Raw genomic sequence first — 27658 nt, forward strand, 5'->3', positions numbered from 1 at the left:
ACACACACACATATATATATATATATATATATATATATATATATATACACAAAACATGCAGTTTGATGTAATTTCTCCTTGTGTCTTTTCCAGAGTACTGTGAAGGACAACTCCATACACTCTCCCAACAGACAGAAAAAAAGCAAGGTAAGAAATTTTTAAGATAAGCACCATTATCTAACCAAATATTTGTGGACTGTGGTGGAGTGTGATTTAAATACTCACACAAGGCAACGAGGAGTGCTTTCATACTGAATATAACTATCAGCTGCTCGGTCACCCTTCCCCACATTCAGAAGTTCTTCACAGATCCCCAAAAAACCCTTATTTTTAAAAGTGCATTCAAAGTATGTTGGCTCATGTGAAAGATTTGTGCTTTACACTTGCTGCAAAATATGCTGATCTTGATATTCTGGGGTGTTTTTTTTACTAATGTTCAATACTTATTTTTAGCCAGAATAATCCGCATGTAATAGAGTGAAATAACACCGCGCGCCGTTGCTTTGAGCAACAACTAATAATATTCCAGGCATAACTCTACAGACGTAACTCTATAGGCATGCCAAGGGTCAGCAGATCTGTTTACTGAAAGGAAAGCCACCAGGATTACAGTCTCTTTTAGATAATGACTATAAGCCTAGGCTACCTTCCCTTTTGATAAATGCCAAGCTAGTGCAGGTTGCAGGTATTCAGCTCAGCATTTGGTGCCCAGGCCTCCCATGTTAAGGAGAAAAATGCAGAAAGTGAGGCTCAAAGGTAGGCTAAACAACCACAGTTCACCCCACCATGACTGCATCCTCTGTTCACTTCTGTACCAATGTTGCTCTAAATTTGAGCTGAACTCAGGCTGACTGAGTCTAAACAGCTCTAACTTTTACTGGCCCTCAGCTATGGGTGTTACTCCAACCTCTGGTCCCTCAGCCTTGCTTTTGCCTCCTAACAGAGCACAGAATTTGGCCTGCTAATTGCAGCAGTTTGTAAACCTTAGTTAGCCTCATGCCTGTACAAGTCTGCAAGTCAAAAGAGCTTTATTTAAGTCTGTAATTGTATAACTGTGCATCTGTTCTTATGCAAATGATGACATGGGGTACACTCCTACATCCAACGGAAGAAATCATTAATCAGACTAATGTTCTTCCCCAAGCCCTCACTGCTGTGCAGTGGGCAGCCCATGGTGCTACCAAAAGCCCATTGTGCTCACTACCCAAAAATAGGCTGTCCTCATCAGTTCAGTTTGACACTTTTGTTTGGTTTCCTCTCCCCATTTTCTTCTTGAGACCTCTTCATAAATAGCTCCTTGGATTTTTTCTGCACCCATATCCTGTGACCTCAGACACCCTGCAGATCTCACACTTCCCTGGACATTTGGGAGCGAGAGGGAGAAGTTAACTTCTAGCTTGCTACTCTGAGACAGCCTTCTTCATGTTATTCTTGTGGTCACTGTCTTGTGCTGACACAGTCCAAATCGAGCATCTCTGTTACACTGTAGCTTCACTGAATCCTGGGGACTGTAGACTAACCACCACACATGCCTGGATTAGAAACCTTGCTTTAGAGCGTGTTGCTGTGGAACCAGAATTAACAGCAGGCCTGAAGCGTGTGCAGTGGTGTGATGCTTTGGAGTGCTGTGTGCTACTGAACCAAAGGTATGGAGCTTTGTAGGTGCATGGATTTCCTTTGTTGGCTGGCTTTGTCCTTTGCCGTTCTCACTATTAACGGCCAGGGGGTTGGGGGCTATGAGATGATGCTGACATTTAAAACTGTTTTCCCAAAGATGTCAGAAGCTCAGAAATCATCTAAAGTTGCCATCAAGAAAATGGAAGATGACTTGCCACCCCCTCCCACCCTTGGCTCAGTCCAGGTCATCACTCCAGGGAGCCAGGATCTCAACGCACTCCCTGTGCCTCCTCCAAAGCAAGCCTTCTCCAAGTTCTACCAGCAGCGTCAAGTGAACGAGCTAAAGAGGCTCTACAGACACATGCATCCTGAGCTCAGGAAGAACTTGGAAGAAGCTGTGACTGAGGACCTAGCAGAAATGCTTAATACTGAAGATCCCAATGCACAGGCATCTGTGAACCTGGACAAAGTTCTTCCAGGAGAGGTTCAGTCCATGCGCTGGATTTTTGAGAACTGGGCACTTGACTCCATTGGGGACCATCAAGCCACAAAGAAGCTGGCAGAAGAAGAGATCATTCCTTGTGGGGATGTGAAAAGTACTTCCCTGAGGTTTGAAAGCCAGTCAATCAATGGGGAGAGTCTGTCAACATCATCCAAAGTAACAGAAACAGACCTTGCCAGAGGGGATGTGCATACTGCCCGGTGGCTGTTTGAAACCCAACCACTAGACTCATTAAATAAACTGTATTCAGATGAAACTGAATTGCAGGAGGCAGTTCTCAAGGAGCCTGTCCAGGGAGGTGATGTGAAAGGTGCCAGACAGCTCTTTGAAGCACAGTCCTTGGATGCTATAGGACGCTGCTGCTCAGTGGAGGAGAAGAGCATCCTACAACTCAAGTCAGAAATCCAGGAGCTAAAAGGCGATGTTAAGAAGACTGTCAGGCTCTTCCAAACAGAGCCCCTCTGTGCCATCAGAGATAAAACTGGGAACATCCATGAAATCAAGTCTGTCTGTCGAGAAGAAATTCAGAGCAATGCAGTCAGAACGGCTCGCTGGCTGTTTGAGACTCAGCCCCTGGATACCATCAACAAGGACACTTCCAAAGTACAAATAATCCGTGGGATTTCACTGGAAGAAATTGGAAGGCCAGATGTCAGTGGAGCAAGGTGGATATTTGAAACTCAACCTCTGGATGCCATCAGAGAAATCACAGTTGAAGAACAGGATTTCAAGGCTTCAACGGATTTTGTCACAGGGGCAGATGTCAGTAAGCAGCGAATGCTCTTTGAGACTCAGACTCTTGATTCTCTGAAAGGAGAAGCTTCAGAAAGTGTTGTAGCCAAAGAACAAGTTATTGGAGGTGATGTGAAATCTACACTTTGGCTATTCGAAACTCAGCCAATGGAAACCCTGAAAGACAATTTTGAGGTGGGACGTTTAAAGAAAGTAGAGCTTTCAGCGGAGGAGAAGGGAGATGTGAAGCAAAGAAAACATGTCTTTGAGACCTGTCCTCTTGGCAGCATCTCCAAGGCATTTGAGGAAGAAATTCCAGCCACCGGCACTGAAGAGGTAGTGAAAGGGGATGTGAAGTCTTTCAAGACCCTGTTCGAGACTCTCCCCTTAGATAGCATTAAGCAGGCTGATGCTGAGCCCATCACCAAAGAAGAGGAGAAGATTCCAACTGGCAACGTCAAAGCCAACCAAATTCTGTTTGAGACAACACCTCTGTATGCCATCAAGGATAGCTTCGGCAATTTCCATGAAGTCACCTCTGTAAGCAGAGAGCAAATCATCAGCGGTGATGTCAAGAACTACAAATGGATGTTTGAAACCAGGCCCCTGGACCAGTTTGATGAAAGCACCAAGAAAGTGGATATAATACGGGGGATCACAAAACAAGAGGTGGTGGCTGGTGATGTTAGAACAGCCAAATGGCTCTTTGAAACTCAGCCTATGGACGTCATTCATCACCAAGCCATGCAAGGTGAGGAGCATCCCGCAGTGAAGCGGGAGATCTCCCAGCGGGGGGATGTGAAGACCTGCAGGTGGCTTTTTGAGACCCAGCCCATTCACACCCTGTATGAAAAGGCTGAGAAGAAGCAAGAGGAAGATGGCAGTGTGCCCCAAGCTGATGTGAAGTCATACACATGGATGTTTGAGACTCAGCCCCTGGACTCCCTGAAAGGCCAGGAGGATCAGTATTTACAAGTCAGTAAGGCATACAGTCAGGAGGAATTACAGGGAGTTGATGTCAAAACTGTCCGTCACCTATTTGAGATTGAACCCTTGGGCAGCAGCATTGTCAGCGAAGCTGACCATAAAAAAGACATGAGGTACTCTAGTCGTGTGGAGATACGGTCTGGGGAAGTGTCCAGAGTGAAGGAATTCTTTGAAGCTAAGCCCTTGGATACAGTCATCAGAACAACATCCCAGAAGGATGATGGGACAATTGAAGCCGGATCCGTGCACAAGTTCACTTGGCTCTTTGAGAACTACCCTATGGATTCCCTGAAGGACAGCTCTGAGGGCATCCAGGAAATCCCTCCGGAGAAGGATATCAAGGGGGGAGAAGTTAGAGGTAAAAGGTTCGTATTTGAGACCTATTCCCTTGACAAAATCCATGACACAGTGGATGAGACAGAGCTCCAGAAGATCCAGAAAGACACCATGAGCAAAGCTAATGTCAAGTCCTGCACAATGCTTTTTGAAAGCCAACCTTTATATGCTATCCAGGACAAGGAGGGGAGATACCATGAGGTCACCTCAGTGCAGAAAGAAGAAATCATGAAAGGTGATGTCAAAGGCGCTCGGTGGTTGTTTGAAACTAAGCCCTTGGATCTGATCAAGAAGGAAGAGGAGGTGTTTGTGATTAGGGCTGTCACCCAAGAGGACATCAAGAAAGGAGATGTCCAGGCTGCCCGGTGGAGGTTTGAGACAGAGCCTCTTGACTCCTTCTCAGGGGGAAAGATGTCTTTGCCCAGAACGGTAGATGATGTACAGAAGGGAGATGTTCAGTCTAACAAGAAGCTCTTTGAGTCCCAGCAAGTGGGCCAGAAGAAGTACGTGAGGATGGTCAGTGTCAGTGATGTTCAGCGGGGTGATGTAAGGACATCCACTTGGCTTTTTGAAAACCAGCCTGTGGACTCCCTGTATGGGGATGCGGAGAGAGGCTCATCTATCAGTACAGTGCAGAGAGAGGACAGCCAGAAAGGGGATGTAAAACGCTGCACCTGGTTGTTTGAAACCCAGCCAATGGACACCCTTAAGGACCCAGAGGTGACAGCCAGTGCTGGGGCCCAAGAAACAATCCCTCGTGCAGATGTGAAAAGTACAACGTGGCTCTTCGAGAGCACACCCTTAGATAAATTTAGTGCTTCTAAAGGCAGTATAGAAACAGAACTGAAAGAAAGGACCATGAAGGAGACTTTAGAGACACTCTGCACTTGCCAGGCTATTCAGCATGATGGGATCCTCATTGAAGCCAATGATATGGAGAGTGTGAAAATGGTGAAGTACCAGCTCAGCAGCCCAGGTGCTCCAGAGATCCTGAAAGAGGAGATTGTGGGAGGCCATTTGCAAAGGATCATGTTGCAGCTCCTGCATAGAACCAATGTGGATGCACAAAGTGTGCTGGTGGAGGAGGACAAAGAGGGCAAGATCAAAGTAAGCCCATTGCAGCTACTGGACCAGAGTGAAGCTGTTAAAGGCAAAGAGGACTTGAGTGGAAATGTAACTAAGGCTTTACAGGGTCTCCTCAGTCAAGACGCTTCCATCAAAAAGGGGATGGTCTTACAAGAGACAAAGTCAGGATCAGTGAAGATGACTCTCTATTCCCTCCTGTTCCATTCTGTCCAGCAGAAAGTTGTCAAGGGGGATGTTAAGTCAACGATAGGGAACCTGTTGGCTTCTTCTCAGGAGCAGAAAACAACAGCAACCATTAAGCGTGAGGACAATGAGAAGGGAAATGTCCAGCTTTTTGCGAGCTGCATTGAGAAAGGAGATCTAGACTATCTGAAGAATCTCCAGCAGGAGTCGGAGATACAATCCCTCATCTCTTCCCAAGCAGAGCAGGGGGAAGATGAAAGTGTCCCACAGGTTGTGCAGGGGGCTAAGATACATATCTTACCAAATAAAGAACAAATAGAGAAAGTAATTCCAGAGGGTGAGCCAGGGGCTATGGAGGGAGCAAAAAAGGTATTCACATATGAAAGCATGGGCAAAGAGGGTGCATTAGAAAGAGAGTCTGTGTATGCAGCAGGTGTGACAGGAACCACCGTGCAATGTCTTGGGAAGCCTCTGCCCATGGTGATGGGAAAGGAAGAAATTCTGTCAGGCGGACTTAAAGTGACCACAAAGTCAATCCAAAGGATGGCAGATGTCAGCAGGAAGGCAGAGAAAGAAGAAGCCACCACTGCCAGTTTGAAGGAACCCAAAACTATGCCTCAAGGCAAATTTCCAACCCAAGTGACAGCTCAGCGGGGAGAGGTGGCTGGGAACCAGCAGAGTTCTGTGACTAGGGAAGCCAGCCAGATGCAGCCAGAAGAAAAGTCCATTGGGAGTGATCTTCAGGCCGCAATGCAAAGCCTGAGGTTAGCAACAGCAGAAGCAAAAAACATTCAACACCATGTCCAGAGCAAGCTACAGAGGAACAGGGAGGAGGTGCACATGGCCTGTAGGCAGCAGGCAGCCAGCGCACAGGGGACAGTGACCCTTCAATCAACTGTACGCCAACACGACTCTGCATCCACCACACAGGAGAGCACCAGCACTGCCATCAGGACCACCACCACTAGAGTCCAGGAGGCATCCAAGGCCCACACAAGCGTGTCTCAGAAGAGCATAGCATCACACAAAAAGGTCAGTGCTTCAGAGGAAGTACAGGGAGGACAACTATTGAGCCAGGAAACCAAAGTTGTGCCTAGTAGAGATTTTAGCATTAAGGATGGCCTTTATACTGCCACACCCGTGAAAACCTATATAAACCCTTTTGTTGAGCCTGATTACAAAGAGCAATCAGTGCAAGAAGAAAGAGATGTTATTATCAGAGGGGATGTACAGACAGCTATCAGAGCACTGCAAAGTGCCGCCTCAGAACAGCGCCTGATAGAAAAGGAGGATGTTGTCCGAGGTAATTTAAAAGCCACACTTCAGTCGCTGGAAAAGTCTAACGTTAATGTCTCCAGAGGGGATTTTAAAGCCGCTATGATATACAGAAATGCAGGGCAGTCCTATTCTGTGTGTAAAAAGAAAAATGAGAATCAAGTCATTAGTAACCAGACTGCTGTAGTGGCTTCAGGGTCACAGGCTGATAATGACTTTCCTCCTCCTCCCTCAGTTGCTGTGATGAAAGCAGAGCATTCCCCACCCTCAACTAATGCAGCAAGAGAAGGTGCCCTTCCACTACGAACCAACAAAGATGAAGCCCCAGGATGTTCTGCATCGCTCCAGACACCTCTTCTTGCCCTCCCTTCTCTGTCCTGCCAATTCAATGATCAGAGTTCTGCAGAGAAGCCCAGGACTCCTCCAAAACCAGAAATTACTGTCCCACCCAGAAAAAAACCTGTTCCCCCTCCGAAACCTGAGCACCTCTTACATGAGGCACATTCTGCCTCTGCAGATAACAGCACAAGCAGATCAACAAAATCCATCCCTCCACCCCTGCCTCCGAAACCTCCAGGCCTCAGGGACATCAGCAAGCCAAAGCCTCCCCCCACAGAGATGGGATTAAACTGCATGGAAATACATGAACGATCAGGCCATGGGGACATTCAGGCAAAATGCTGCGCTTTGGGTACATCCGTGAGCAAGCCTGTCTCAGCTATGAGCCCTGAGAAAAAGCTGCCAAAACACCCTGCTAAAACTCCACTTCAAATGGCAGAGGAAAGGTACAAGGCCAGCAAAGGAGGACAGGAAAAACTGGAATCAGACAATGCTAAGACATCAAAGCCAATAAAAAATGGAGTGGTTAGTTTTGAAGTCGAGCAGGGAATGATGAGCAGAAAAGCAGCAGCTGCAAGGAGATGTCCTGGTGAGGTTGTTGAGAGGCATATAGAGCTGTGTCAAGATGAGAATGGGTGTTCTTCAGTATCACATCCAACCTGTTCTGGCAGTGCACAGACATTTAATGTGCCAGGACAGACTGAGCCAAACACCTTCCCTGTTGGCCACACCACTCCTCCAAAGACAGGAGATGACATTACTCAAAATGCCTCATCCAAGGTGGAAAGGGAAAGTGTGTCTAATTCTTATGGATTGTGGGATAGTCAGAGAGTTGTGCAGCAGGTGACTGAGAGAAGGCAAATGTGTCATTCAATGTCCTTCCATCAGCAACCAATGAACTCCTTTGAGGACCAACAGCAGGAGAATAGTGGGCAACTGAAATGTCCTGATGGGGAGGCAGACACACCTGCCCAGGAGAAGTCAGCAGTGGCTATGAGAGAAAAAAACAAGAGAGAAACAGAAGATGAGCGTCGGAAGAGGCTGTCGGTACACAAAGAGGAGATTATGAAAGGCAATGTCAAGGAGGCTATGGAGATCTTTGAGAACCTCAGGAGACAGGAGGAGCTGCAAGAGCTCTTGACACGGGTGAGGGAGTTTGAGGAGGAGACAAGCAAGGTAGATGTGAAAGCTCTGAAGACTCTCTTTGAGAAGGTCCCTGACTGGGTTGTTCATCAGAAGGCCCACCAGGCCAAGCAACAGGACAGGGCTGAGACAGTGGCAAAGGAGGATACTGATAGTGTCTCCTCAGTGGAGCTGGTGTTCGGGGACCTGGAACGAGCAAGTGCTGAGATTATCCACCTGAAGGAGCAGACACTTGCCCGGCTCCTGGACATTGAGGAGGCCATCAAGAAAGCTCTTTATTCTGTCTCTAGTCTCAAGTCTGAGTCAGACATCGCTGGGCTGTCAGGGCTGTTCAAGGAGTCTCTGGGGAACACCCAAAGCTCTGCGAGCAGCAGCAATATTCGTAAAATCAGTATTGTTTCAAGCAAAGCCAAGCAGGAGGGAATCACACTGGAGACGGGGGAAGCAGATTCTGTGGAAAGTGCAAAGGTGGTAGAAAAGCCTGAGGTAATCAAGGCAGAACTAGAGGTCCCCCGCCTTATTCAATCTCGTGTCAGTTCTCCCTCCTCACCTTCCTATATCTCCATCGAGTCTGCTGCCAGGAAACCAGCAGAGTCACCCAGGACAGCACATTCCCCCTGGGATGTCCCTTCACCAGACTGTCTTGACACTCCAGGAAAGAGGGATGCTTTTGCTCAGGACAGCTTTAGTTCCTTTAACCATCCATCAGCAGTGTCTACTGGGCATGACGTGACCCCCTTTGAGAAGAGACCAGAGCCTGTCCAAAAAAAAGTTGGGCTGACCTCAATGAAACAGAACACCCCTGGCAATGCCAACCATCTGGTCAGTGAGAAAGAGAGGTGCCCTCTGGACACCTCCAAAGGCAACTGCCATTGTGGGATGAAAGGAGGCTTTTCAGAATACTGCTCCCTGAATGTCCCCAGCCCACAAAATCCACGGAGGCAGAAAAGTATCCTGGAGCTGCAGACAGGGCCTGATGGGTCCAAGCTCTATGGAGCCACCCGGACTGTCATGGAGCAGTACGAGGAAATGGACCAGTTTGGAAACAAAATCATCACTTCATCCACCACAGTCACCAAGCAGTCTGAGACACAAACATCTTCCACATGTGATGTGGTATCTCATCCTCAGTACGAGGTATCTGCCTCACCTATGTTTCGGAGGTACTTGAAGAGCCCAGGTGAAGACTTCCACACCAACGGCAGTTTTCAGGAGCCAGGAGTAGTCTTTGTCACCTTTGGCAACTCCAAGCCAAAGAAATAGGAGATTCTGGAGAGCAAGAGAGAACTGCATAAGACAAAAAAGAAAGTCCACAATAAAAAAGTCTCCTGGCTCATCCACATTACACACAGGTATTCATCTACACCCTAATGACTTCTCAAGGTCATCATCTTGGTATTTCCATACAGACAGGACAAATGCAGTCTGCCTTGACACAGAAGGAGAACATCCCTCACCTGGCCAACCCAACAGACTTGGTGCTGCACCACAACCCAGAACTCTGACACCGTTAGAAGCACAAGGGAAAAATCCATCCATGGGCACCTTAGGGTAGCTTCTTCCCCTAGAGTGTTGGGGGGGAGGGCAGAAATCGTAACAGGCTTCTCTGAACTAATGCAGAAGAAAGGATAGGTAGGATCAGTTAAAGAACCAACCAATCTGGTCATTGGCAAACACCTTTATGCTGTCTTCTTTGTCTAATTATAATATAGGCTTCCCAAGAAGGGCATCCTAAACACACGTATATACACATGCTCATACTGATGGGTGGGTTGGATAGGTTTTCTCTTAGCCACTGACAAAAGAAAAGGAAAAAAAAATATCAAATTGATGTCACTATTGGGGTTGGGGGAAGTATTTATCAGTTTATTTTTCAGTTCCTGGAAAGTATTCAATGCTACTGAAGACTGTCAAGCTGAGACCTACAGCTGTTATCAGTGCAGATCCCCCAAAGAAAGATGCTATGGAAGATTCTTTATTTGAGTCAGAATGGTTACTGCTTTCCTTTCTTTATTTTTAGAATTGTAATTTATTATTCAATATATACAAAAACCTTATTTTAGATTTTCCATGCTTTCATACATGTTTACTGTTTAAATTCATTTTGAGACTTTGTAAAGCAATTTTCTTTTTATTATTACTTTGTTTTGTACATTCTCAACTCAAGATTTTAGATATTTTGTGGCTTTTTTTTTTTTTTAACTTTTATTGCTGCGTTCTGAAGGTAAACATTACCTCTAAAAATACTTTGGTCTGGTTCAATTGCTTTTGTTGAGTGTTTGTTTCCTTTCAAAGTACCTAGAAAACATCTCTCAATGAACCAGTTGAGTCACATATTCATAAAAACAGAGGGGTTTGGGTTGGAAGGGACATTAAAGATTGTCTAGTTCCAAACTCCTGCCACAGGCAGGGACACCTTCCACTAGACCAGGTTGCTCAAAGCCCCGTCCAACCTGGCCTTGGACACTGTTAGGGAGGGGGCAGCCACAACTCTGGGCAACCTCTTCTAGTGTCTCACCACCCTCACAGTAAAGAATTTCTTCCTTCTATCTAATCTAAATCTACCCTCTTCCAGTTTAAAAAACCATTACCCCTCATCCTATCCCTAATCTCCCTGATGAAGAGTCCCTCCCCATCTCTCCTGTAGCCCCCTTTAAGTACTGGAAGGCCGCTATAAGGTCTCCCCACAGCCTTCTCTTCTCCAGGCTGAGCAACCCCAACTCTCTCAAGCCTGTCCTCACAGAGGAGGTGCTCCAGCCCCTTGATCATCTTCGTGGCCTCCTCTGGACCTCCTTGAGCATCCTTCTGATGTTAGGGCCCCAGAGCTGGATGCAGCAGTGCAGATGGGGTCTCACAAGAGCGGAGCAGAGGGGGAGAATCATCCCCTTTGACCTGCTGGCCACACTTCTCTTGGGGCAGCCCAGAATGTGATTGGCTTTCTGAGAGCACTCTAAATCACTGGAGAGATTTAGACTACATCTTCTTTACAATGCAGATGGATTAACAGCCCTGTGGCAAGCAGCATTCATACTCTTGTTTGAAAACTGTTGAGCCCAGGGTAATATACATCACACAATCCAGGACTCTGTGTAGGTGTGTGGAGACTGGGTAGGATGTATACACCAAGAAACGTCTGAACACTTGCCTGTACCTGTTTCTTCCATAGGCCTTAGAAGGAGGGGCAGCTGATGAACCAGCCATTGCTCAGTGCTGTGCCTCAATTCACATCACAGGTTGCCTTCAGTTTGGGAATGAAAAAAGTGAGCATGGAATTAGATCCAGGTGTGGGAGAAGGTGAGGAGCCTACAGAGTGACTGGATCGTTTCTCAAGGAGCTATGTCCTATTGCCTGGCTCAGACTTAGGCTACTGACTCCTGGGTCTGACTGTAGAAATTCTGGCTGGTCTATGGCAAACCACCTTATCTCTAAGTGCATCAGTTTACCTTTCTGCAGAAGACAACAGTAACCTCATTCAAAAAACTATCATGTTTCAGTGTAATGTTATGGTTAATAATGGCTTTTTTTTTTCCTCTGAGAGAAAAGAGCTTGCATTGACAACTGAATAGCAGGACACCGGGGAGGAAGGGACTGCTTCTGCATCTACCACTTCATATGCCTGAGTCCATAGCTAGGTTTTTAAATAGCAAAAAACATGTAGCATCATGCAATACCTTGTCCAAGGTGTTGTAGGCCAAGTAGAAGTTCTGTTTCATCCCCCAGAACAGCAGGCATATACCCAGAGCTCCTTGGTTTGCCTTTAGGATCCCATAAATTTGAAAGTGAGATATGCCAAAAGAATATCATTTTCAGTTCCACCAAAGAATACACTGAAAGTTGAGGTAGAAGAGCAGATCATCATAAACTGAGCATATCTGGATTCAGGGAATCAGAAAAAAAGAAATGCTTGGACCGTCTGAATTGTTTTAGTAGGACCACTTGTAGAAACAGAAGAATTAGTAATTTGGAGCTGCTCTTCAAAATTTTTCCAACACTGCTTTCTTATCCTTGTTTGTTTCTCATCTTCACTTGTTTCAGGATACCTGTATTTGTTTGTTTCATTTCTTTTTAAAGACAGCTGCAAAGAAGTTTTAGTAAGCTGCAAACAGGTTGCTTGGGCAATGAAAATGATTCCACAGAAACTCAAATAAACCCAAATATCCTGCATGGCCAGTGCTTAAAAATACTGATCTTATTGTTCACGTTTCTGGTTTTACAGGATTTCTAAATGTCTCAATGAGCCATTTATGAGGCTAAGATCATTTGAGATGTGTTTCTCTCATGGTATTTCCATCAGCCAGGAACTGAAATATCGTGAGGAGACAGATGCTGCATTATTTCAGGACCATACATGGTTCCTTGAAGCACTGGAAAAGCTGAACTAAAAAACAAATGCAAAAATTTGAAACTCAAATACAAGATGAAGGATCACCTCATATTCTCGGACTTTACAATAATAAACCTTAAAAGCATATACAAACTTTCAAATCCCAAACGAGTTGTCATGGTTCTTCTGTGATCTTTGGATACAAGACATGACATTGTTCACCATTTTTTGCCCTAGTGGGTCACCGTGTTCTCACACAGTGCTAGGTTGATATTTTCAAGAGCAAAATGGCTGGGAGAATTACCTGGGCCAGTAGACAGAGGACAGATGGCCTTGTCTTAACTGTACCTCCTTGAGTGATCAAAGGACAAATTCAGCTACAGAACTGGTTCTCTCGCAGCAGTAGACATGAAATACGCCACATTTGAAGCATCTACATCAAGTATTACCCTTCCCAGCTCCATTTCAGCCGCTGGTCTACCTGAGGATACTCAGGTCAGAAAGTTTTGTGCTCACTATCATCTCCAACTATCAATAACACAGGAATTTTCAGGCTGACCCCTCCTACTATAAAGATTTTAATTCACCTAGGGAAAAAAAAAAAAAAAAAAAAAAAAAAAAAAAGACAACAACTGATAAGCCATAAGCCAGCTGCAACTTTCAGCATGGCAGTAATCAGCAATGTGGTAGAAGAGCCTTCTTACAGGAACAGTCTGTAACTGCTTTTCACAGAAGTTTTAAAGATAATTTCTTTGCCCACAGTGCCATTCAATTGCTGCTAATCACCTCTCTATCTTCTAAACCATTAGGAAGACTTATTCCTGGGACTGATAAAAATAACTCTGAAGAGCAAGAGTATTTGCCATGCATCAGACAATGAGCACTTAAAATAAAAAATCCCCTGGTGAAAGAGACCTCCATCCCCTATAAATATTATCCCACCTTGGAAACACACTTCAGGAGTACATGCATTCATTCCCAGCTAAGAGTAGAGAGGTCCTGGATTTTTGCTAAACATCTCTGTTTCCTTCCTTGGTCATGATTACAGGAAAGCATTTTTATCTTATAAAACAGAGACACATCAACTGTTACTCTCTTCTCTGCCAGGACACACACCTTCATGCTGTATGAGAACTTGTGACTGTCAGAAGAAATGCCTGCCAGAGTGCCTAGGTGTAACTGTGATCTGCACTGCCAAATACAGCAAAGTTGATGCACTGGCTGAGATTTATTAATGCCAGGACTGGCGCTTTGCCCCATTGTCACAGATGATGCTGCATTTATGCAGCTGCCCATTACCACTCACTGTTCTTTGCCAAATAGCCTGCCCATTTCTTCCAGTGAAATGACATCCATGCCAAAGGTGCAGAGCTTCAGTTTCTCTTGGAGAGACCCACTAACATCTGGATTCTGCTGCCATTTTCCACTTGAAGGATCTATCTCATCTTTGCACGAAAACATATTTCTGCTTAACCTTCACTATCACTGTCCTCCCACTGGCATCAGCACAGTTCTGTAGTCACATGGGTGAAATTCATCTTGCCTAACTGACTGATTTGGTCCAACTACACTGCCTGTTTTGGAGTAGATGTATCACTTTCTAGATTCCCTTAACTGGACCTCCACTGAGTATACTGTGAGTTTAGACACTCATTACATATGTAGACACTTACAGAACTGTGGTCTCCTCTGTGTAGAGGGACTGGAATAGCAGAGGTATGCTGAGATCACTGTAGACTGAATGAAAGACAAGGATTTTGCTTGTATACTTCCTCTAGAGAGAGGGAAGAAAACTGGACATTAAACTCTTCTTGAAAGCACTGTCATAGGAAAACAAAGATGACTTGACCTTATTGGTATGTTCAGCCAAAATGAAGGTAATTTTAAAAACTTAGTCCCCCAGGTGTCCATTGCAAATAAAAGGCAGGGTTCTTATTCCCTCATCAACTCATCTCTTGAGATACAGAAACACCTTTCATGTTTCATAGAATCATAGACTTGTTTGGATGGGAAGGACCATAAAGATCATTCAGTTCCAACCCCCCTGCCATGGGCAGGGACACCTTCCACTAGACCAGGTTGCTCAAAGCCCCGTCCAACCTGGCCTTGGACACTGTTAGGGACGGGGCAGCCACAACCTCTCTAGACAACAAGTTTCCTCTGGTCAAAGCTAAATTCTGGTCATCAGCCCACTCCACATAAGAGCAGAAAATAAACTTGCCTTCTCTCTGAGCTGACAACACTGCAAACCAGAGTGAGCACACAGTGAACAAAGAGTAGGAAGGATCAGAGAGCACCAGCAAACCTCTATCAAATCAATCTGTGGCAAATTACCTTCCGACAAAGAGGCGGAGATGCCCTCTTGTGAGAGAGCATCGGTACTCAGAGCACCGACCTCGTCAGTGAGATTTAGGTTAGGTTCAGCTGCGCCCTTCTGGGGTTTTGGACAGACTTAATTTGCAGATGGACTCACCAGGTAAGCTGAGCCTCTACCTCACACCACAGTGTAAAGGAATACACGGAGTTATCCACATTGCCACCAGTATCCTCTGGATTACTTGACCATGCAGACAACCTGGAGCTACTTCTGCAGCTAGGCTGATGTCCAAGCTTCTTTATTCCCTTTCTCTCACCACTAGTAAAGTAGCTGGTGTTGGTAATGCTTTTCAGAGAGATTTCCTGGGCTTTTCGTATAAAGTGGTGTTTGAGGAATCAAGTCATGGCATAAAAAACAGTCCACAGAGTAAACATACTGGAGTAAACTGCCAGGGTTATGGAGCTATGAAAGCTTTAACGCTGAGTTGCATTGCCTTTTTTAGGGTTTGGACTATGTGGTCTGTGTGAGCAGTCATATGATATCAATGATTTCAGGAGTTGCCCAGGCAGTTTTTGAGTCAGATACTCTAAATAATGTTTCTTACCTCACTCAAGGCTTTTAAATGATTCAACTGAGTGAATCATTTACTCTCAATCAAATGAACAGTTTCTCTCGTCAAGGATCCAAGGGCGTCTTGTCTTTCTGTCCTGACAGAAAATCATTGCTGACCTATTCAAGATGACAAGTAAATTGAGTCAGACAGGAATCTGAATTCTCACAACAGATCTGCAAAAGAACATCAACAAGAAAATTCAGCACAAGAAGAAAATTTAGCAATTTAGCTAGCAGATACATTTCCAAGTGGTCATGATTCAGAGTTATTTAACTTCAGTTTCTCCTTCTTCTTCAGCCCATGTTGAAAGAAGTGTGTGCCTCATGTTTACAGCCTGTCTACGCAATGGAGTGTGTGGTCACTGACAAAGTCCGCGTGCATCGCTCATGTTTCTGTTGCCAGGTCTGCGGGAGGAAGCTGAGGTGAGTGGTAGAACCAAGGTGCCTTTATTTTTAAGGGATGTTCAAGTAGTTTCCATCACAATAGTCCAAGAGTAATTCCAACAGGGAAGGCTTTAGGAAATGAGAAAGGTCATACAGTCTCCCTGATACAATCAGCCTCTCCATCAACAGAGTCTGGAAACTGCTGACCTCAAGCTTGCAGACACCTGTGGATCAGGAATCTGCATGGTGGTGCAAGGCTGAGCTGAAAATACAGGGAACATTTACAGTTTGGGAATGCCAATATGGAATTTAATTGAGAGATTCGTTTGGGTGCCTCACGTGTTCATGGACTCAGGTTGGAAGGTACCTCTGGAAGTCTTCACCCAGCCTTCTGTGGGTCCAAGGAGGGCAGGTAGCTCAGTAACAGGTCCAGGAGAGGTGTAAATGGCTCCAAGACTGGAGATTCCACAGCCTTCAGTTGTGGCCCCTTTTTCAAGATTGGACCACCAGTGAAAAAATTTTTTCATATATCTCATTACAATTTCACATGTTACAAGTTGTTCCCATTGCCTCTCATCCTGTTACTGTCCACTTCCAAAAGCACTTCAGTCCTGTCTTCTCTATAACCTCCTGTAAAATAGACACACACAGCAATGTAACCTCCTTATAAGCTAGCTAACCCAGCTCTCAGCCTCTCACACATTCCAGGCCCTGGATAACCTTGGTGTCCCTTTGATGGACTCCTTACAGTATGTCAATGGCTTTCTTGCACTGAGGACCCCAAAAATGGACAAACTACCCCACATGCAGTCCTACAAGTACCAGATGCAGAGGAATGGTCACTTCTCTTGACCAGCTAGGTGGGCTCCTGATAATGTAGCCTAGGATGTAGTTGGCTTCTTTGTCACAAGGGCACGCTTCTGCCTTGTTTTCAGCTTGTCAGTCACTGAGACACCCTGGTTCTTTTCTGTAAGGCTGCTTGTCATCTTCTTGCCCTCCCAGCTGTACAGACACTTTTTCCCATCACGCAGTTGTTTTATCATGGGAACCCTGTAGAGTTTTACCCATATGGTCCATGCTGTGCATACAGGGGAAGAGATGAAGTGCTGGTATGAAGCCTGGCCTGTAAATGAGAAAGGGATTACACATAACCTGGACTACAGCTCTCAGAGGTATTGCAAGGAAATGTTTAATTTTTCATGTGTTTTGGGTTTTGAAAGAAAAATCAAACATATCCTCAGAAAACCAACACTATTTTTGAAAGGTTTCATTCTTCAAACACCCTCCCTTCCCCAAGAGTTTCCACTGAAAAACAATTTTGCTGAAAACCTATCTATCAGTGCTACTGTTAATCCTTCCCTCCCACACAGCCGCTAACAGCTATGCCAATGTGTGTTTTCCAGCTTGCAAAACTATGCTGCCCTCCATGGGGTGTTTTACTGCCAAGTCCACTACAACCAGATGGCTGGTGCTAAAAGCAGAAGTGAGATGGAAAGGCTGGAGCACCAGTTAGGAGACAATCAGGTTCAGCGAGTGACAATGGCAGGCAGAAGACCACAGCCCCACGACTGGTGTAACAGGACCAAAAAGAAGACTGAAACAAGAGAGAAACCCACATCCTTCAATGCAGAGTGTAGCTTGCAGCTTTCTGAACACAGGCAAGAGCCGAGCAGCAGGTCTGTCCTCTTAGGGAATAAGCTCAGAATGGGCTGGCCACCTTCAGAAACAGCCTTGTTAGATGTAGATGGAAAAACTGGGAAAGGAGCATGTTCCTGGAAAAAGCCCATACTGAGCCTACAAACCCACCAAGCTGCAGGTAGCAGGGCAGGCAGGATGATGCTCAGGGGTCAGAAGGGAAAATCAGCAGTGGAGGCAGCAGTGGAGAAGGGAAGCCTCTTCCCTGGTGCCACCTATACCAAAGAAAGAGGGCAAACATGTTCCTGGTCCAAGACCAGAGAACAGAGTGACAGTAAAATCACTGGGAATTGGAACATTCCCGAAGGGAAGCAAGGGGGCAAGGTGTCCCAGCAAGTGGCTGCACTCCAGCAGGGCAAAGCCCTGTTGAAGAGAGGACCTGCCTCCGCCTCCTCCCCTCTAGTCCTGAAGCCTGTGAAATCCCAGCCTCTGAGCTCACTTGGTGTCCACCATGCCACACGTCAAAGCACTAAACCCACAAACTGGATGTACCTGGGTGCCACAGGGAGCTTCATCCTCTCTGCTGCAGAGCTCCCAGTGAAGGAAAATGAGGTCTGTGGGTCTCTAAGCACACCCAATGAAGGAGATACGATGTCTGCAGTGACAGATGACAATCCTGAACTGACCATAGCCACCCCAGTTACTGCAGGAGACAAACATCAACTTGGAGAGAGAATGAACAGCCCACAGCCCATCTGTGTGCCAGAAGAGCCCCAAACTAGAAACACCATGAGGATAGAGATAAAACATGGAGCTGAGGGTGTCAATCCCCCTGAAAATGAAGCTGAAGAAGCCCATAGCCTCTCTGGTGTGTCAAGGACCTCTTGCGTATCTTCTGGCTCCCTGGAGCCAGAAAGACTGAGTGTATCACCTGAGATCACTGAGCTGGTGAATGAAAAATCAAAGACAAACACTGATGAGTCTCCTGGGAAGCATACACCAGTAACTTTGGGGGAAAATACGCAGCCATCCATCATAAGTCATTTGCCTGGAATTGAAAGCAAAGGGACAGAATTTCAGAAGACAAATGAAGTGAAACCAGTAAGTATGTCAGGGTTTCTCCAAGAAACTGGTCCTCAGCATACGTCTCAGGAAAACAAAGCAGAAAAGAGCAGAGTTTCTTCACCTGGTTTGCCATATAAGACAGATGAACACAGTGTGTTCTGTCTACAAGAAACAGAACCTCAGGGCACATGTGACCTCATAACTAACCCTCATGAGGGTATTTTGAAGCATGATATGAAATCACCTGGCAAGGATTTTCCAGTATCAACAGAGACACCTCTAAAAGGAACCTGTGCCACTTTGCCCTCATATGATGAATTCACCAACTCCAAGTCAAAAGATCCCAAGGACGTTATTAGTGGAAACATCTTTTACACTTCTGAACAACCAGCCAAGACATTAGACTCTTCCAAACCAAATATGTCCTTGGACAAATCCAGAGGTCATCCAGTGGATGAAGAAAAAATGGATCTGAAACTCCCAGGGGAAAACATTGTGCATACATCAAGGCCTGGTGCCCAGAGCAAAGAGACCAGAAGCAATCAAGCCTGCAGAGAGATGTTAGGTAAAGGTTTCAGGCTTGGGAAAAACCCCTTCACTACACTTTTTGGTTCTGAAGACAAAGACATCACTCTCAAGAAGGAAACAACAACCCAAAAGAAACCTACTAAGCCCCAGTCAGCCCTTGTCACTTTGTTTGGTTACTCTTCAGAGAAGAAACAGAGTCAACCAGAAAAACCCAAAAGATCCTCAGAACAAACAAATATTGATAACCCAGAAGAGACCCAGGCCCTCTGCAGTTCCTCCAGCCAAGCAAAACAGAAGGCTTCCAATAGTGATCAGCTGCCACAGCTAGAAAAGATGGAAATCTTCCCTAAACGTATCCAGGAAAACTCTGGAGGCTTCTCAGGCTCTACTGAGAGCAAGGAAACCAGTGTCCTGTTAGCTCCTGGCACAAACATTTCATACAATGATAAACACGAGAGAACTGAACTTGATGCTCATGACCAACTGGCTTTAAATAGTCAGGTTCAGCAACAAGAGGACAGCTGTTGGCTGTCTCTCATGTCAGCACAGGAAAATCAAAAAGAATCTGCAGTAACCTTGGAAAGTAGAACAAACTCTCTACATACTCCTCCAGAGCTTATGTCCGCAGCTGATAACAGCAACAATTGCATCAGGGAAGGAAATCATCATGATGCTCATCTACTAGAAATTCAGAACCAATGGAGTTTGGATATCCAGGACACAGTGATTGAGGATGGGATGGTTTTTTCACCAGGCAATTCAGAAAAGTTACCCAAGGAAGCTGAGCTTCAGTTAGCCAATGTGGATTTTCTGGAGGACAGTAACTTTTTCTTTTCTGGAGGACAAGATTTTCCCAGCATAGCAAGTAAAAACCCAAATTCAGACTTGCAAAAGTCAGAGGCAGAAACTCCATCTTACTTTGATCCAAATCCTTCAGAATTATGCCAAGAAATTCCCTGGGACACCTTCAGCCTCTCACTTCTTTCTGGACAGGATGAGATTAATATTAGAGTCCCGCAAGGGATTCAAAGCTGTGCAATGCTGCAACAGATGGATACACAGTGCCAAGCTCCAAAGGCTGCAGAAGATACATTTGGATTGGGTCTCAGTGCTGAAGGCTCAACAAACAAGCATCTCCCTACAAAGGACGACATTTTTTCCCCTATGCACATGTTCACTAGCGATGCTTCTGAAAGCTTTAATCAGAGTGTCTTTGATCCTTTCAATGTTAATTCAACTAAAACGGGCCAGGAAGCTCCTGAAAAAATGAACAGAAACAGAAAAGCATCAGGAGTTGAAGAAGATTATGAAAGTCTCTCTTCTGCAGACCTGGATGTGTTAAATGATGGTCTTTTGGACCAGGAGTTCTTTATATAGTTGAAAAAAATAAGATTAAAAAAAGCACCCACCCTTGCAGCACAAGTTAGCTGATATGGGACAAAAATTGATTCATGAAATCAGTTTAGAAATCCTTCATTCCTCTGGCACAAGACAAATTCAGTTGCGCATAGGCTGACTTATTAATGGCTTAAGAAGCCAAATCTGAGATCTCTATCTTGGTCGTAGTAAGTAAGTGCTCAGCTCCCAAAAAAAGAACATTTCAAGAATGGCTTCACTGTGAGGAACCTCCAAGGATAGACCAGCCATCATCCTTCTCTCTTCACCCAGGGGTCTTCTGCAGAGGGCATTGTCCGCACAATCCACTGCAGAGGTCTCTCAGAGGATGCCTGCATAGCCACTGTCTGCATGGCAGAGGGAAGATAGACCTCCAAAGAGGTCCAACCAGCAAGCAGCCATTAGCAACAAGCTAATCAACAGCTAGAAACTCAAACGAGAAGAGAATGCCACTATTAGGAAGGAATCAAATCCTTGGCCACATGTGCACAAGTGAAATGCAATGGGCAAAGGCAAAGCTGAGGGGACCAGGGTGAAGATTTGTCTCCAAATTAAGTTTAGGTGTCTGCAATATTAACATTTCAATGTAAACCAGATGCTTAAGCCCACATCAGAGTCAATGGAGAATTAGTAAATACAGTCTGGGGAGTGATTAAGCCCACCCTAAACCAGACAACTGCATTCAAAAAGCTAACAACTCTCTGGCCTCTGTTAATTGTGTCGATCCTTCTCTGTTAATTAAGTATCTATTTCACACACAGACAACTACATTTAGACATCCAGAAGTGAATCCAACCCAAAACGTCTCCCACCGTTTCACCATATGTCTTGCCTACACTTAGTAATAATGATATATCACTCCCCTCATTATATTTTTCTTTCAGTAGACTGCAAAACTGCTTCACATAGGAGGTCACCATCTTTAGACTCATTGTACAATGATGAGTAAAGATAAGTGAAATGACCTTACCAAGGTCACCAGGACAGAAGGGTAGAGGAGGAAAGGGAACCAGGTCTCTTGAAGTCTTGGGGTGTGGGGCCATTGCTACATCCACTCTCCCTGTACACTTGTGCTCTGACCCTCCCTGACTGCCCTTTGCTGCCATAACATAAATGTTATAGCAGTTAACAATTATACCAATGATAAACATTCTCACTGTAAACCTCAGAGGGTCAAAGCAAGAACACATGTATTATGAAAAGGATCATGGAGCATATCACTTCACCTGTTTTAATCAGTTGTCAAAAAAAAAAAAAAAAAAAAAGGATTATGTTAAAAACATTACTTTTTAAAATAAAAAAAAAAAAAACAAGCCACCTCCTTTCCTCACCAGTGCCAAAATAACCCTTGCTTTGTCAGATCTGCTGGAGGAATAAAGCTGCTTAATGAGTGCGCCTGCTGCAAAGCAGTGTGTCAGTGCTCTGTGCAGGGAGACTGTTCAATCAACATGAATCGGGGAAAAGAGAGATTCCTTGAAAGTTACATGACTCATTAGATGCTGAAGTCAGTTTCACCTTGGAATGGGGTAAAAGATTTGGGACAGAGGTGCTGCCATCTCACAGCTCTGCCTGAAACCTGGCCAAGCTGTCTTTAGAGATGGAGAAATGAGGTGTAAAGGCTTGCAGAGAGCAAATACCTTTCACTGAAGCAGGGGGAAGGGGATGGCCTGTTACCTGTGCCAAAGACACTCTTAAGTGACACCCCAGACCAACTTGTCACTAGCACATGACAGATATAAGCCTGACCCCTCCCTACCAGCACTAAGAGGAAGAAGGAAAATTCAGGAGCACTGCAGGCGGTGGGTGCAAATCTGTTCTGGACAAAATTCACCCCAACATACAGGTGTCCAAATGTGTCTACAACTACAGTTGTTTCTGATGTTCAGAGCTGCGTAAGAGAAAAATCAAGTCCATGAATTAGTACATCAATGCCCTACTGTTCACACCAGCCTTCCTCTTTAGGCAATGGTTTATCTTTCTGAACAACTCTCTTGGACGCTCCCTCTCCTTTCCCCTAGCCTTTAACATTTGTACATGGATGTACAGGCTTTCCAGCTGTCCATCCCAGGTCTTCCCTGAGACTTGATGATTTCTCATTCCCTCTGACAGAGACTTTTCCATTTTCAAGAGACTTTCCAAGCATTAGTAATTCACCTGGGCAAAACTGTCGAACATAGAGAAATAAGCATATAAAGTCTAGTAGTAGGGCTCCAGGAAACAGGTTTGCAGGGCTGACCCAGTCTTTATCCCTGAGAGATCTCCACCATGCAGGATTGAGACACTCAGATGATGAGAACATTCATAGGAACAATGTCTTTCTATAAGAAATGCCATCTTAGGGTGACAGGCTTTACAAGGGACCGAAGCTTTTACAAGGCTTCAGAAGAGCCTGTCTGGTGATGTTAGAAAGAACAGCCTCAATAAGTCACATCTGCGCATGAGACTGCAGTCATGTCTGAGTCACCCCCAAGAAGTGTTTATAGTCAAAATCTGACATCTCTACCACAGGAGATGGTGGTGGCTGAGAAGCAGTATGGAAGACAATGGGCCACACACAACAGGGTAAGCTTGAAGATTTCAGCTTGTTGCATGCTGATGAAAAAGGCACCTAATCCCTGTTCAGCAGAACAGGGCCAAAATGCTGCAGTCACAGCAGACCTTCTTGGCCAAGTCATCACATGACAAGGCCAGAGATGGATTTAGGGTAAAAGAAACCTCTGGAGGTTGATTAGCTCAACCTCCTGTTCAAGCCATGTCTCTGAAAAACAGGGAGTCGTCTCATCTAAGGATGTGGATCCAGAGCCCGGTGATACATTTGGTTGTGTGGTATGTGCACACGGTACGTGCACATTGCTGGTGCAAAGTTACACAACTCTAAGTAACATTTACTCCTCTCTTCCTTTATTCCAATAGCATTAACCAGCATGACTTCTCTCTCCCACCCCAGCTTAGGGCGTGATGTTTTAAGATCCTATCTTCTACCCCTCTTCCCACTTCCATAAGCATACCGGTGCCATATCCATTCATGAAACACCAACCCAGACCTGTGTGATCCTTCAGTAACTTTGCTGGAGGCTCAGACATACTCTCTGGGTTGAGAGTGAAGGACAAAGCATTTGAGAGGCAACATGAAGGGTCGGTGTCTAGTGATCTGTCATTTTTTCTCTGGTAAAAGCAGCCAGGAGACCTTTGCCAAACTACACCCCAAATTTCATGCACTGAGGGCAATTCATCTTTCCAGTTTCCAGGAATAAAGATACAAACCACTCAGAGATTCTGTCCAGGAAGAAGATCAAACGTGCAGCAGAAATCAAGTCAATCTGCTTTTCAAGTGAGATCAGAACCTCGGGAAAAAGCCAAGATGGTGTTGCTTCTTATCCCCAAATTCTGTGTGCTCTGTATGTCTGTGTGCATAATGTGCTATGTTTTTCTCGAGGTTACTCTTTAAGCCAAATCTATTTTCAGATTCTCCTCAAGACATTGTCATTTGGATCTAGTTTTGTGACTAACCAGAGTTTCCTTATGGGACAAAAGAAAACCGACAGCTTGGGACACAGCTGTCAAGACCAAGTCTATTTGACTACCAGTGATATTTCCTAGTCCAGAGAAGAAGTGCTTTTCTGCTTCTTATTGTCTCCAGGGTGGGCTATATATCCATTAAACCATTAATGAGAGCAACAAGTTTCTCTGTTTGCTTCACCACACTTAGGAAAATTAGCCCTCATTTACAGAGTCACAATTTCATGTCTCAGACAAAAACATTGCACCGCAGCACAGTTGACTTCAGGAGGCCTTGGGGGACACTCCAGGCTGAGAGAAGACAATTTCTCCCTGTGCTGTCCCCAAGAGTGGCAATGCTCTGGCACCTTTGTCCTGGCCCCAAGAACAGGGAGGGAATCACTGGTGACAAAGTACACCCTGGAGGACTGCAGTATATCATCATAATGGGCAAACATGCTGTTACAACTGCTCATTTTATCACACCTGATTAGGGGTTTAGTGCTCATATAGTTTAAATATTAATATTTTCTTATTTAAGCAATGTGCCCTAGTGCAGCCTGGCCATAGTGGTAGTCACCATGGCTGAGTTTGGCGATTTTATAAGAGCTCTGGGGGAATTTGGACTATATCAGAAACTGCTGGTACTGTTCCTCTCCCTCCCACTACTTCTTAATCCTTTCCAAATGATTGGCCAAGTGTTCATGGTTGTGGATGTGCCTCACCACTGTGACACCAGCTGGATCCTTGCTATCGGCCCGAACCTGACGGAGGAAGAGCAGCTGAACCTCACACTGCCCCGAGATGTGGACGGGGCCTATGAGCAGTGCTACATGTACTCACCAGTGGACTGGGATCTTGGCTCCATTGTGGCGTATGGCCTGAACGCTACAGAGAAATGCAGCAATGGCTGGGTGTACTCTTCAGCACAACCACCGTCCCTGCTGACTGAGGTCTGTAATCGCCTTTTGACATGCCAGGGACATGGAAGGGAAAGGATGGGCATATCCTGTTCTGTAATTTGGTAAGCCAATGCCAGCCGTTGGGCAGTCAGGCTGAAGTTTACATCAGGCACTGGGAGACCTCGGGGTTCCACCACATGGATTGCAGCTGTAATCCTTGTGAGGTTGTTGCAGGAAGACCATGATGGAGATGTCCAGGGGGGCACACACAGAGATGGTGGGGGTGTTAGTCCAGCACACGCTCTGCCCACCATTCCTCCCCTTTCCGGTATCTAGGCCCTTGAACCCATGATGTATCTTACCTGGAGGGACCTTTTGGGTCTCACTGCCACAATTTCCCTTATTCTTCAGCCTGGTTCTCCTCACATCACTTTCTCTGTGAAAGACATTTACCTTCCAAGGGCTTGTCATTGATATTTCCGGGGTCTTCAAAGACCTTCGGGGCTGCAACAAGACATTCTATGGGCCATGCAGTTGAGCAAAGGCTCTGTCTGTCAGCATCCTCTCTCTGGACCTCTGTTCCTCTCTAACCTTCCCTCATTCCTCCTTTCCTCTTCCCTCCCTCTCTCCTTTCCTCACTCCAAGCTCCAGGACTTTCTTATGAATACCTTTCTCTCAGCTGAAATCAGAGGAGAGAGTCCAGCCTCTGGCATCTGCAAAGGTTCCTTGGGGTTCCTGGAGGACTGCATCCATTCCACAGCCAGCTTCTCTAAAGGCTCCTCAACATCTGCTGCATCCCTTCCCACTCATACACCAATCCTCCTTTACCAGAGAAAACATTACTCTCCTGTTCTCCTCCTCCTTCCACCCTGTCCTGCCTTTGCAGCCAGAGAAGCAAGCTGCTAGGACTTTTATCCCAAGGTCCCACTTCAAGCAAAACTTGCCAACCTGGAGGGTCCCTTGGGGATGTTTGACCTGGAGGGCAGTCCTGTGGGTTCCAGCACTTGGGAGATGTGCACCATAATGAAGGAGCAGGCTGAGAACTATATACGCCTGTCCCACCTCTGACTTGTGTCCTATGTGCAGACCATGGAGGCTCATGTCCTTGGGGGTGGGTTTTCTGCTCCCAGGGTCTGGAATGAGTTCAGGCACCAATCTCCTGAGTCTACCATGGACCAGAAGGGTTGCCCACCCTCAGAAAGCATCTGGGGTCTGTTGAGAAAAAAAAAAGTCTGTGTTTCCTTCCTCCAGTTTGACCTGGTGTGTGACAGGAAGGACCTGAATGACATCTCCCAGTCCATCTACATGGTGGGCCTTCTCCTAGGAGCTATGATCTTTGGGCCACTAAGTGACAGGTAAGAAAACACAGTCACCTTCACAGAGTTATTGTTCAGCATGCAGGGACAGCCCAACTAAGAGTTCAGGATATCCATGCACGGAGCACAAAATACTCTCTCTGCAGAACTTGATCCTCTTGCCTGAACGAGGGCATCTGGGGCCATTTGACAAGTCTGTAGATGTCTGAGGGTTAAAAACAGCAGGATGCAGATACAGCCTTATATAGGGGGTTCTTCAGGAATCACAGGTCTACACCAAACTGGTGTCTCAGCTACCCAAGGGACCCCCAGGAACCCCAGATACCTACATTTGGGCACAGAGTTGGACTGACCTTCAGCTGTGTTGACCAGATCATGTGTCCCTTCTTCCTGAATCTCTTCTCAGCTCATGGTGTCCAGGACCAAAGTCCTCAGCTCCCTAGAGGACATGGACAAACAGGGGAAATGGAAAGGAGAAGGGCACAGCATGTGTACAGGGTGTTTCACAGGGGAAACAGCACTACAGTCCATTTCAGTCTGATCCTCACTGCTCTCAAGAGAGGGGACATGGGGGCCTTTCAAGGGCCTGCTGCTTTAGCAGCATCTCCTTTTTCCTTTGCTAGCGCTGTGACAGGTCAAAAGTGGAGATGCTGCTTTCCTAATGGTTACTTCCTGGGATATATAGAGGAGCTTTGTTCACATGGATGTCAAATCTCCTCTGGTGTGAATGGTTCTGAGATCACTTTGTATTCCACATGGGCTTCTCCCCATCCAGGGTTTTTCCAGATACCAACTGTGTCTTCCCTCTTCCTCCACAGAGTAGGCCGTCGGCCAATCTTTCTGATCTCCATCCTCCTCCAAGGTTTGTTTGGTGTAGGAGTTGCCTTTGTGCCCCATTTCTATGTGTACATGGCCTTCAGATGTGTTGTGGGGGCTTCCGTGTCAGGAATTCTGATTACTGCCTTGGCCTTGGGTAAGTAGGATGCCCTTGCCCTAAGGCAAACAAATGTGGCCACACAAGCTGCAATAACAAAAGATAGCCCTGCATGTTTTGAAAAGGGAGACCCTAAGCCTTCATTCTTCTTCTCAGCTACAGAATGGGTTGGTACCTCCTCCCGGCCAAAGGCAGTGCTTATTTCTCACTGCTTTGTTGCCATCGGACAGATGATTTTGGCTGGCTTGAGTTATGGTATTCGCAACTGGAGGCTGCTGGAGATTGCAGGATCTGCTCCAGTGTTTGTGCTTTTCTTCTACATCTGGTAAGTGGGACACGCACAGAGCTCCTTGCAGACATGACAGAAGTGGGTGTGAGGGGTGGCAGCGAGAAGGCAGCAGCTCAGGAGCAGGCTGGGTCTTTCCTATCAGAGTGCAGATGCTGGAGCAGCTTCTGCAGAGCTCAGCACATCTCCCTGGGGCACGGAACCCCTGAGAGCAGCAGCTGCTTTGCTTCAGGTCTTCAGATGTGGCCTCTGGGGCCTAAAC

The 27658-nt window shown here is 45.9% G+C and overlaps 2 protein-coding genes across 2 annotated transcripts in view; both read left to right on the forward strand.

Moving 5' to 3' along the window:
* The window catches only part of XIRP1 (xin actin binding repeat containing 1), a 21489-nt gene extending 11240 nt beyond the window's left edge, over window positions 1-10249 (forward strand). The window contains exons 3-4 of the mRNA XM_026843649.1: window positions 94-147; window positions 1775-10249. Coding sequence (XP_026699450.1) covers window positions 1775-9463 — 7689 coding nt within the window. The 5' untranslated portion in view covers window positions 94-147 and the 3' untranslated portion in view covers window positions 9464-10249. The remainder of the gene's footprint in view (window positions 1-93; window positions 148-1774) is intronic.
* Window positions 10250-24539: 14290 nt separating this feature from the next.
* The window catches only part of LOC113477296 (solute carrier family 22 member 13-like), a 3831-nt gene continuing 712 nt past the window's right edge, over window positions 24540-27658 (forward strand). Inside the window, exons 1-4 of the mRNA XM_026843535.1 lie at window positions 24540-24911; window positions 26112-26215; window positions 26995-27149; window positions 27267-27435. Of these exons, the coding sequence (XP_026699336.1) occupies window positions 24540-24911; window positions 26112-26215; window positions 26995-27149; window positions 27267-27435 (800 nt within the window). The remainder of the gene's footprint in view (window positions 24912-26111; window positions 26216-26994; window positions 27150-27266; window positions 27436-27658) is intronic.

The sequence above is a fragment of the Athene cunicularia genome (genome assembly GCF_003259725.1).
Source record: "Athene cunicularia isolate RWA chromosome 2 unlocalized genomic scaffold, athCun1 chr2_part1, whole genome shotgun sequence".
Taxonomy (NCBI): domain Eukaryota; kingdom Metazoa; phylum Chordata; class Aves; order Strigiformes; family Strigidae; genus Athene; species Athene cunicularia.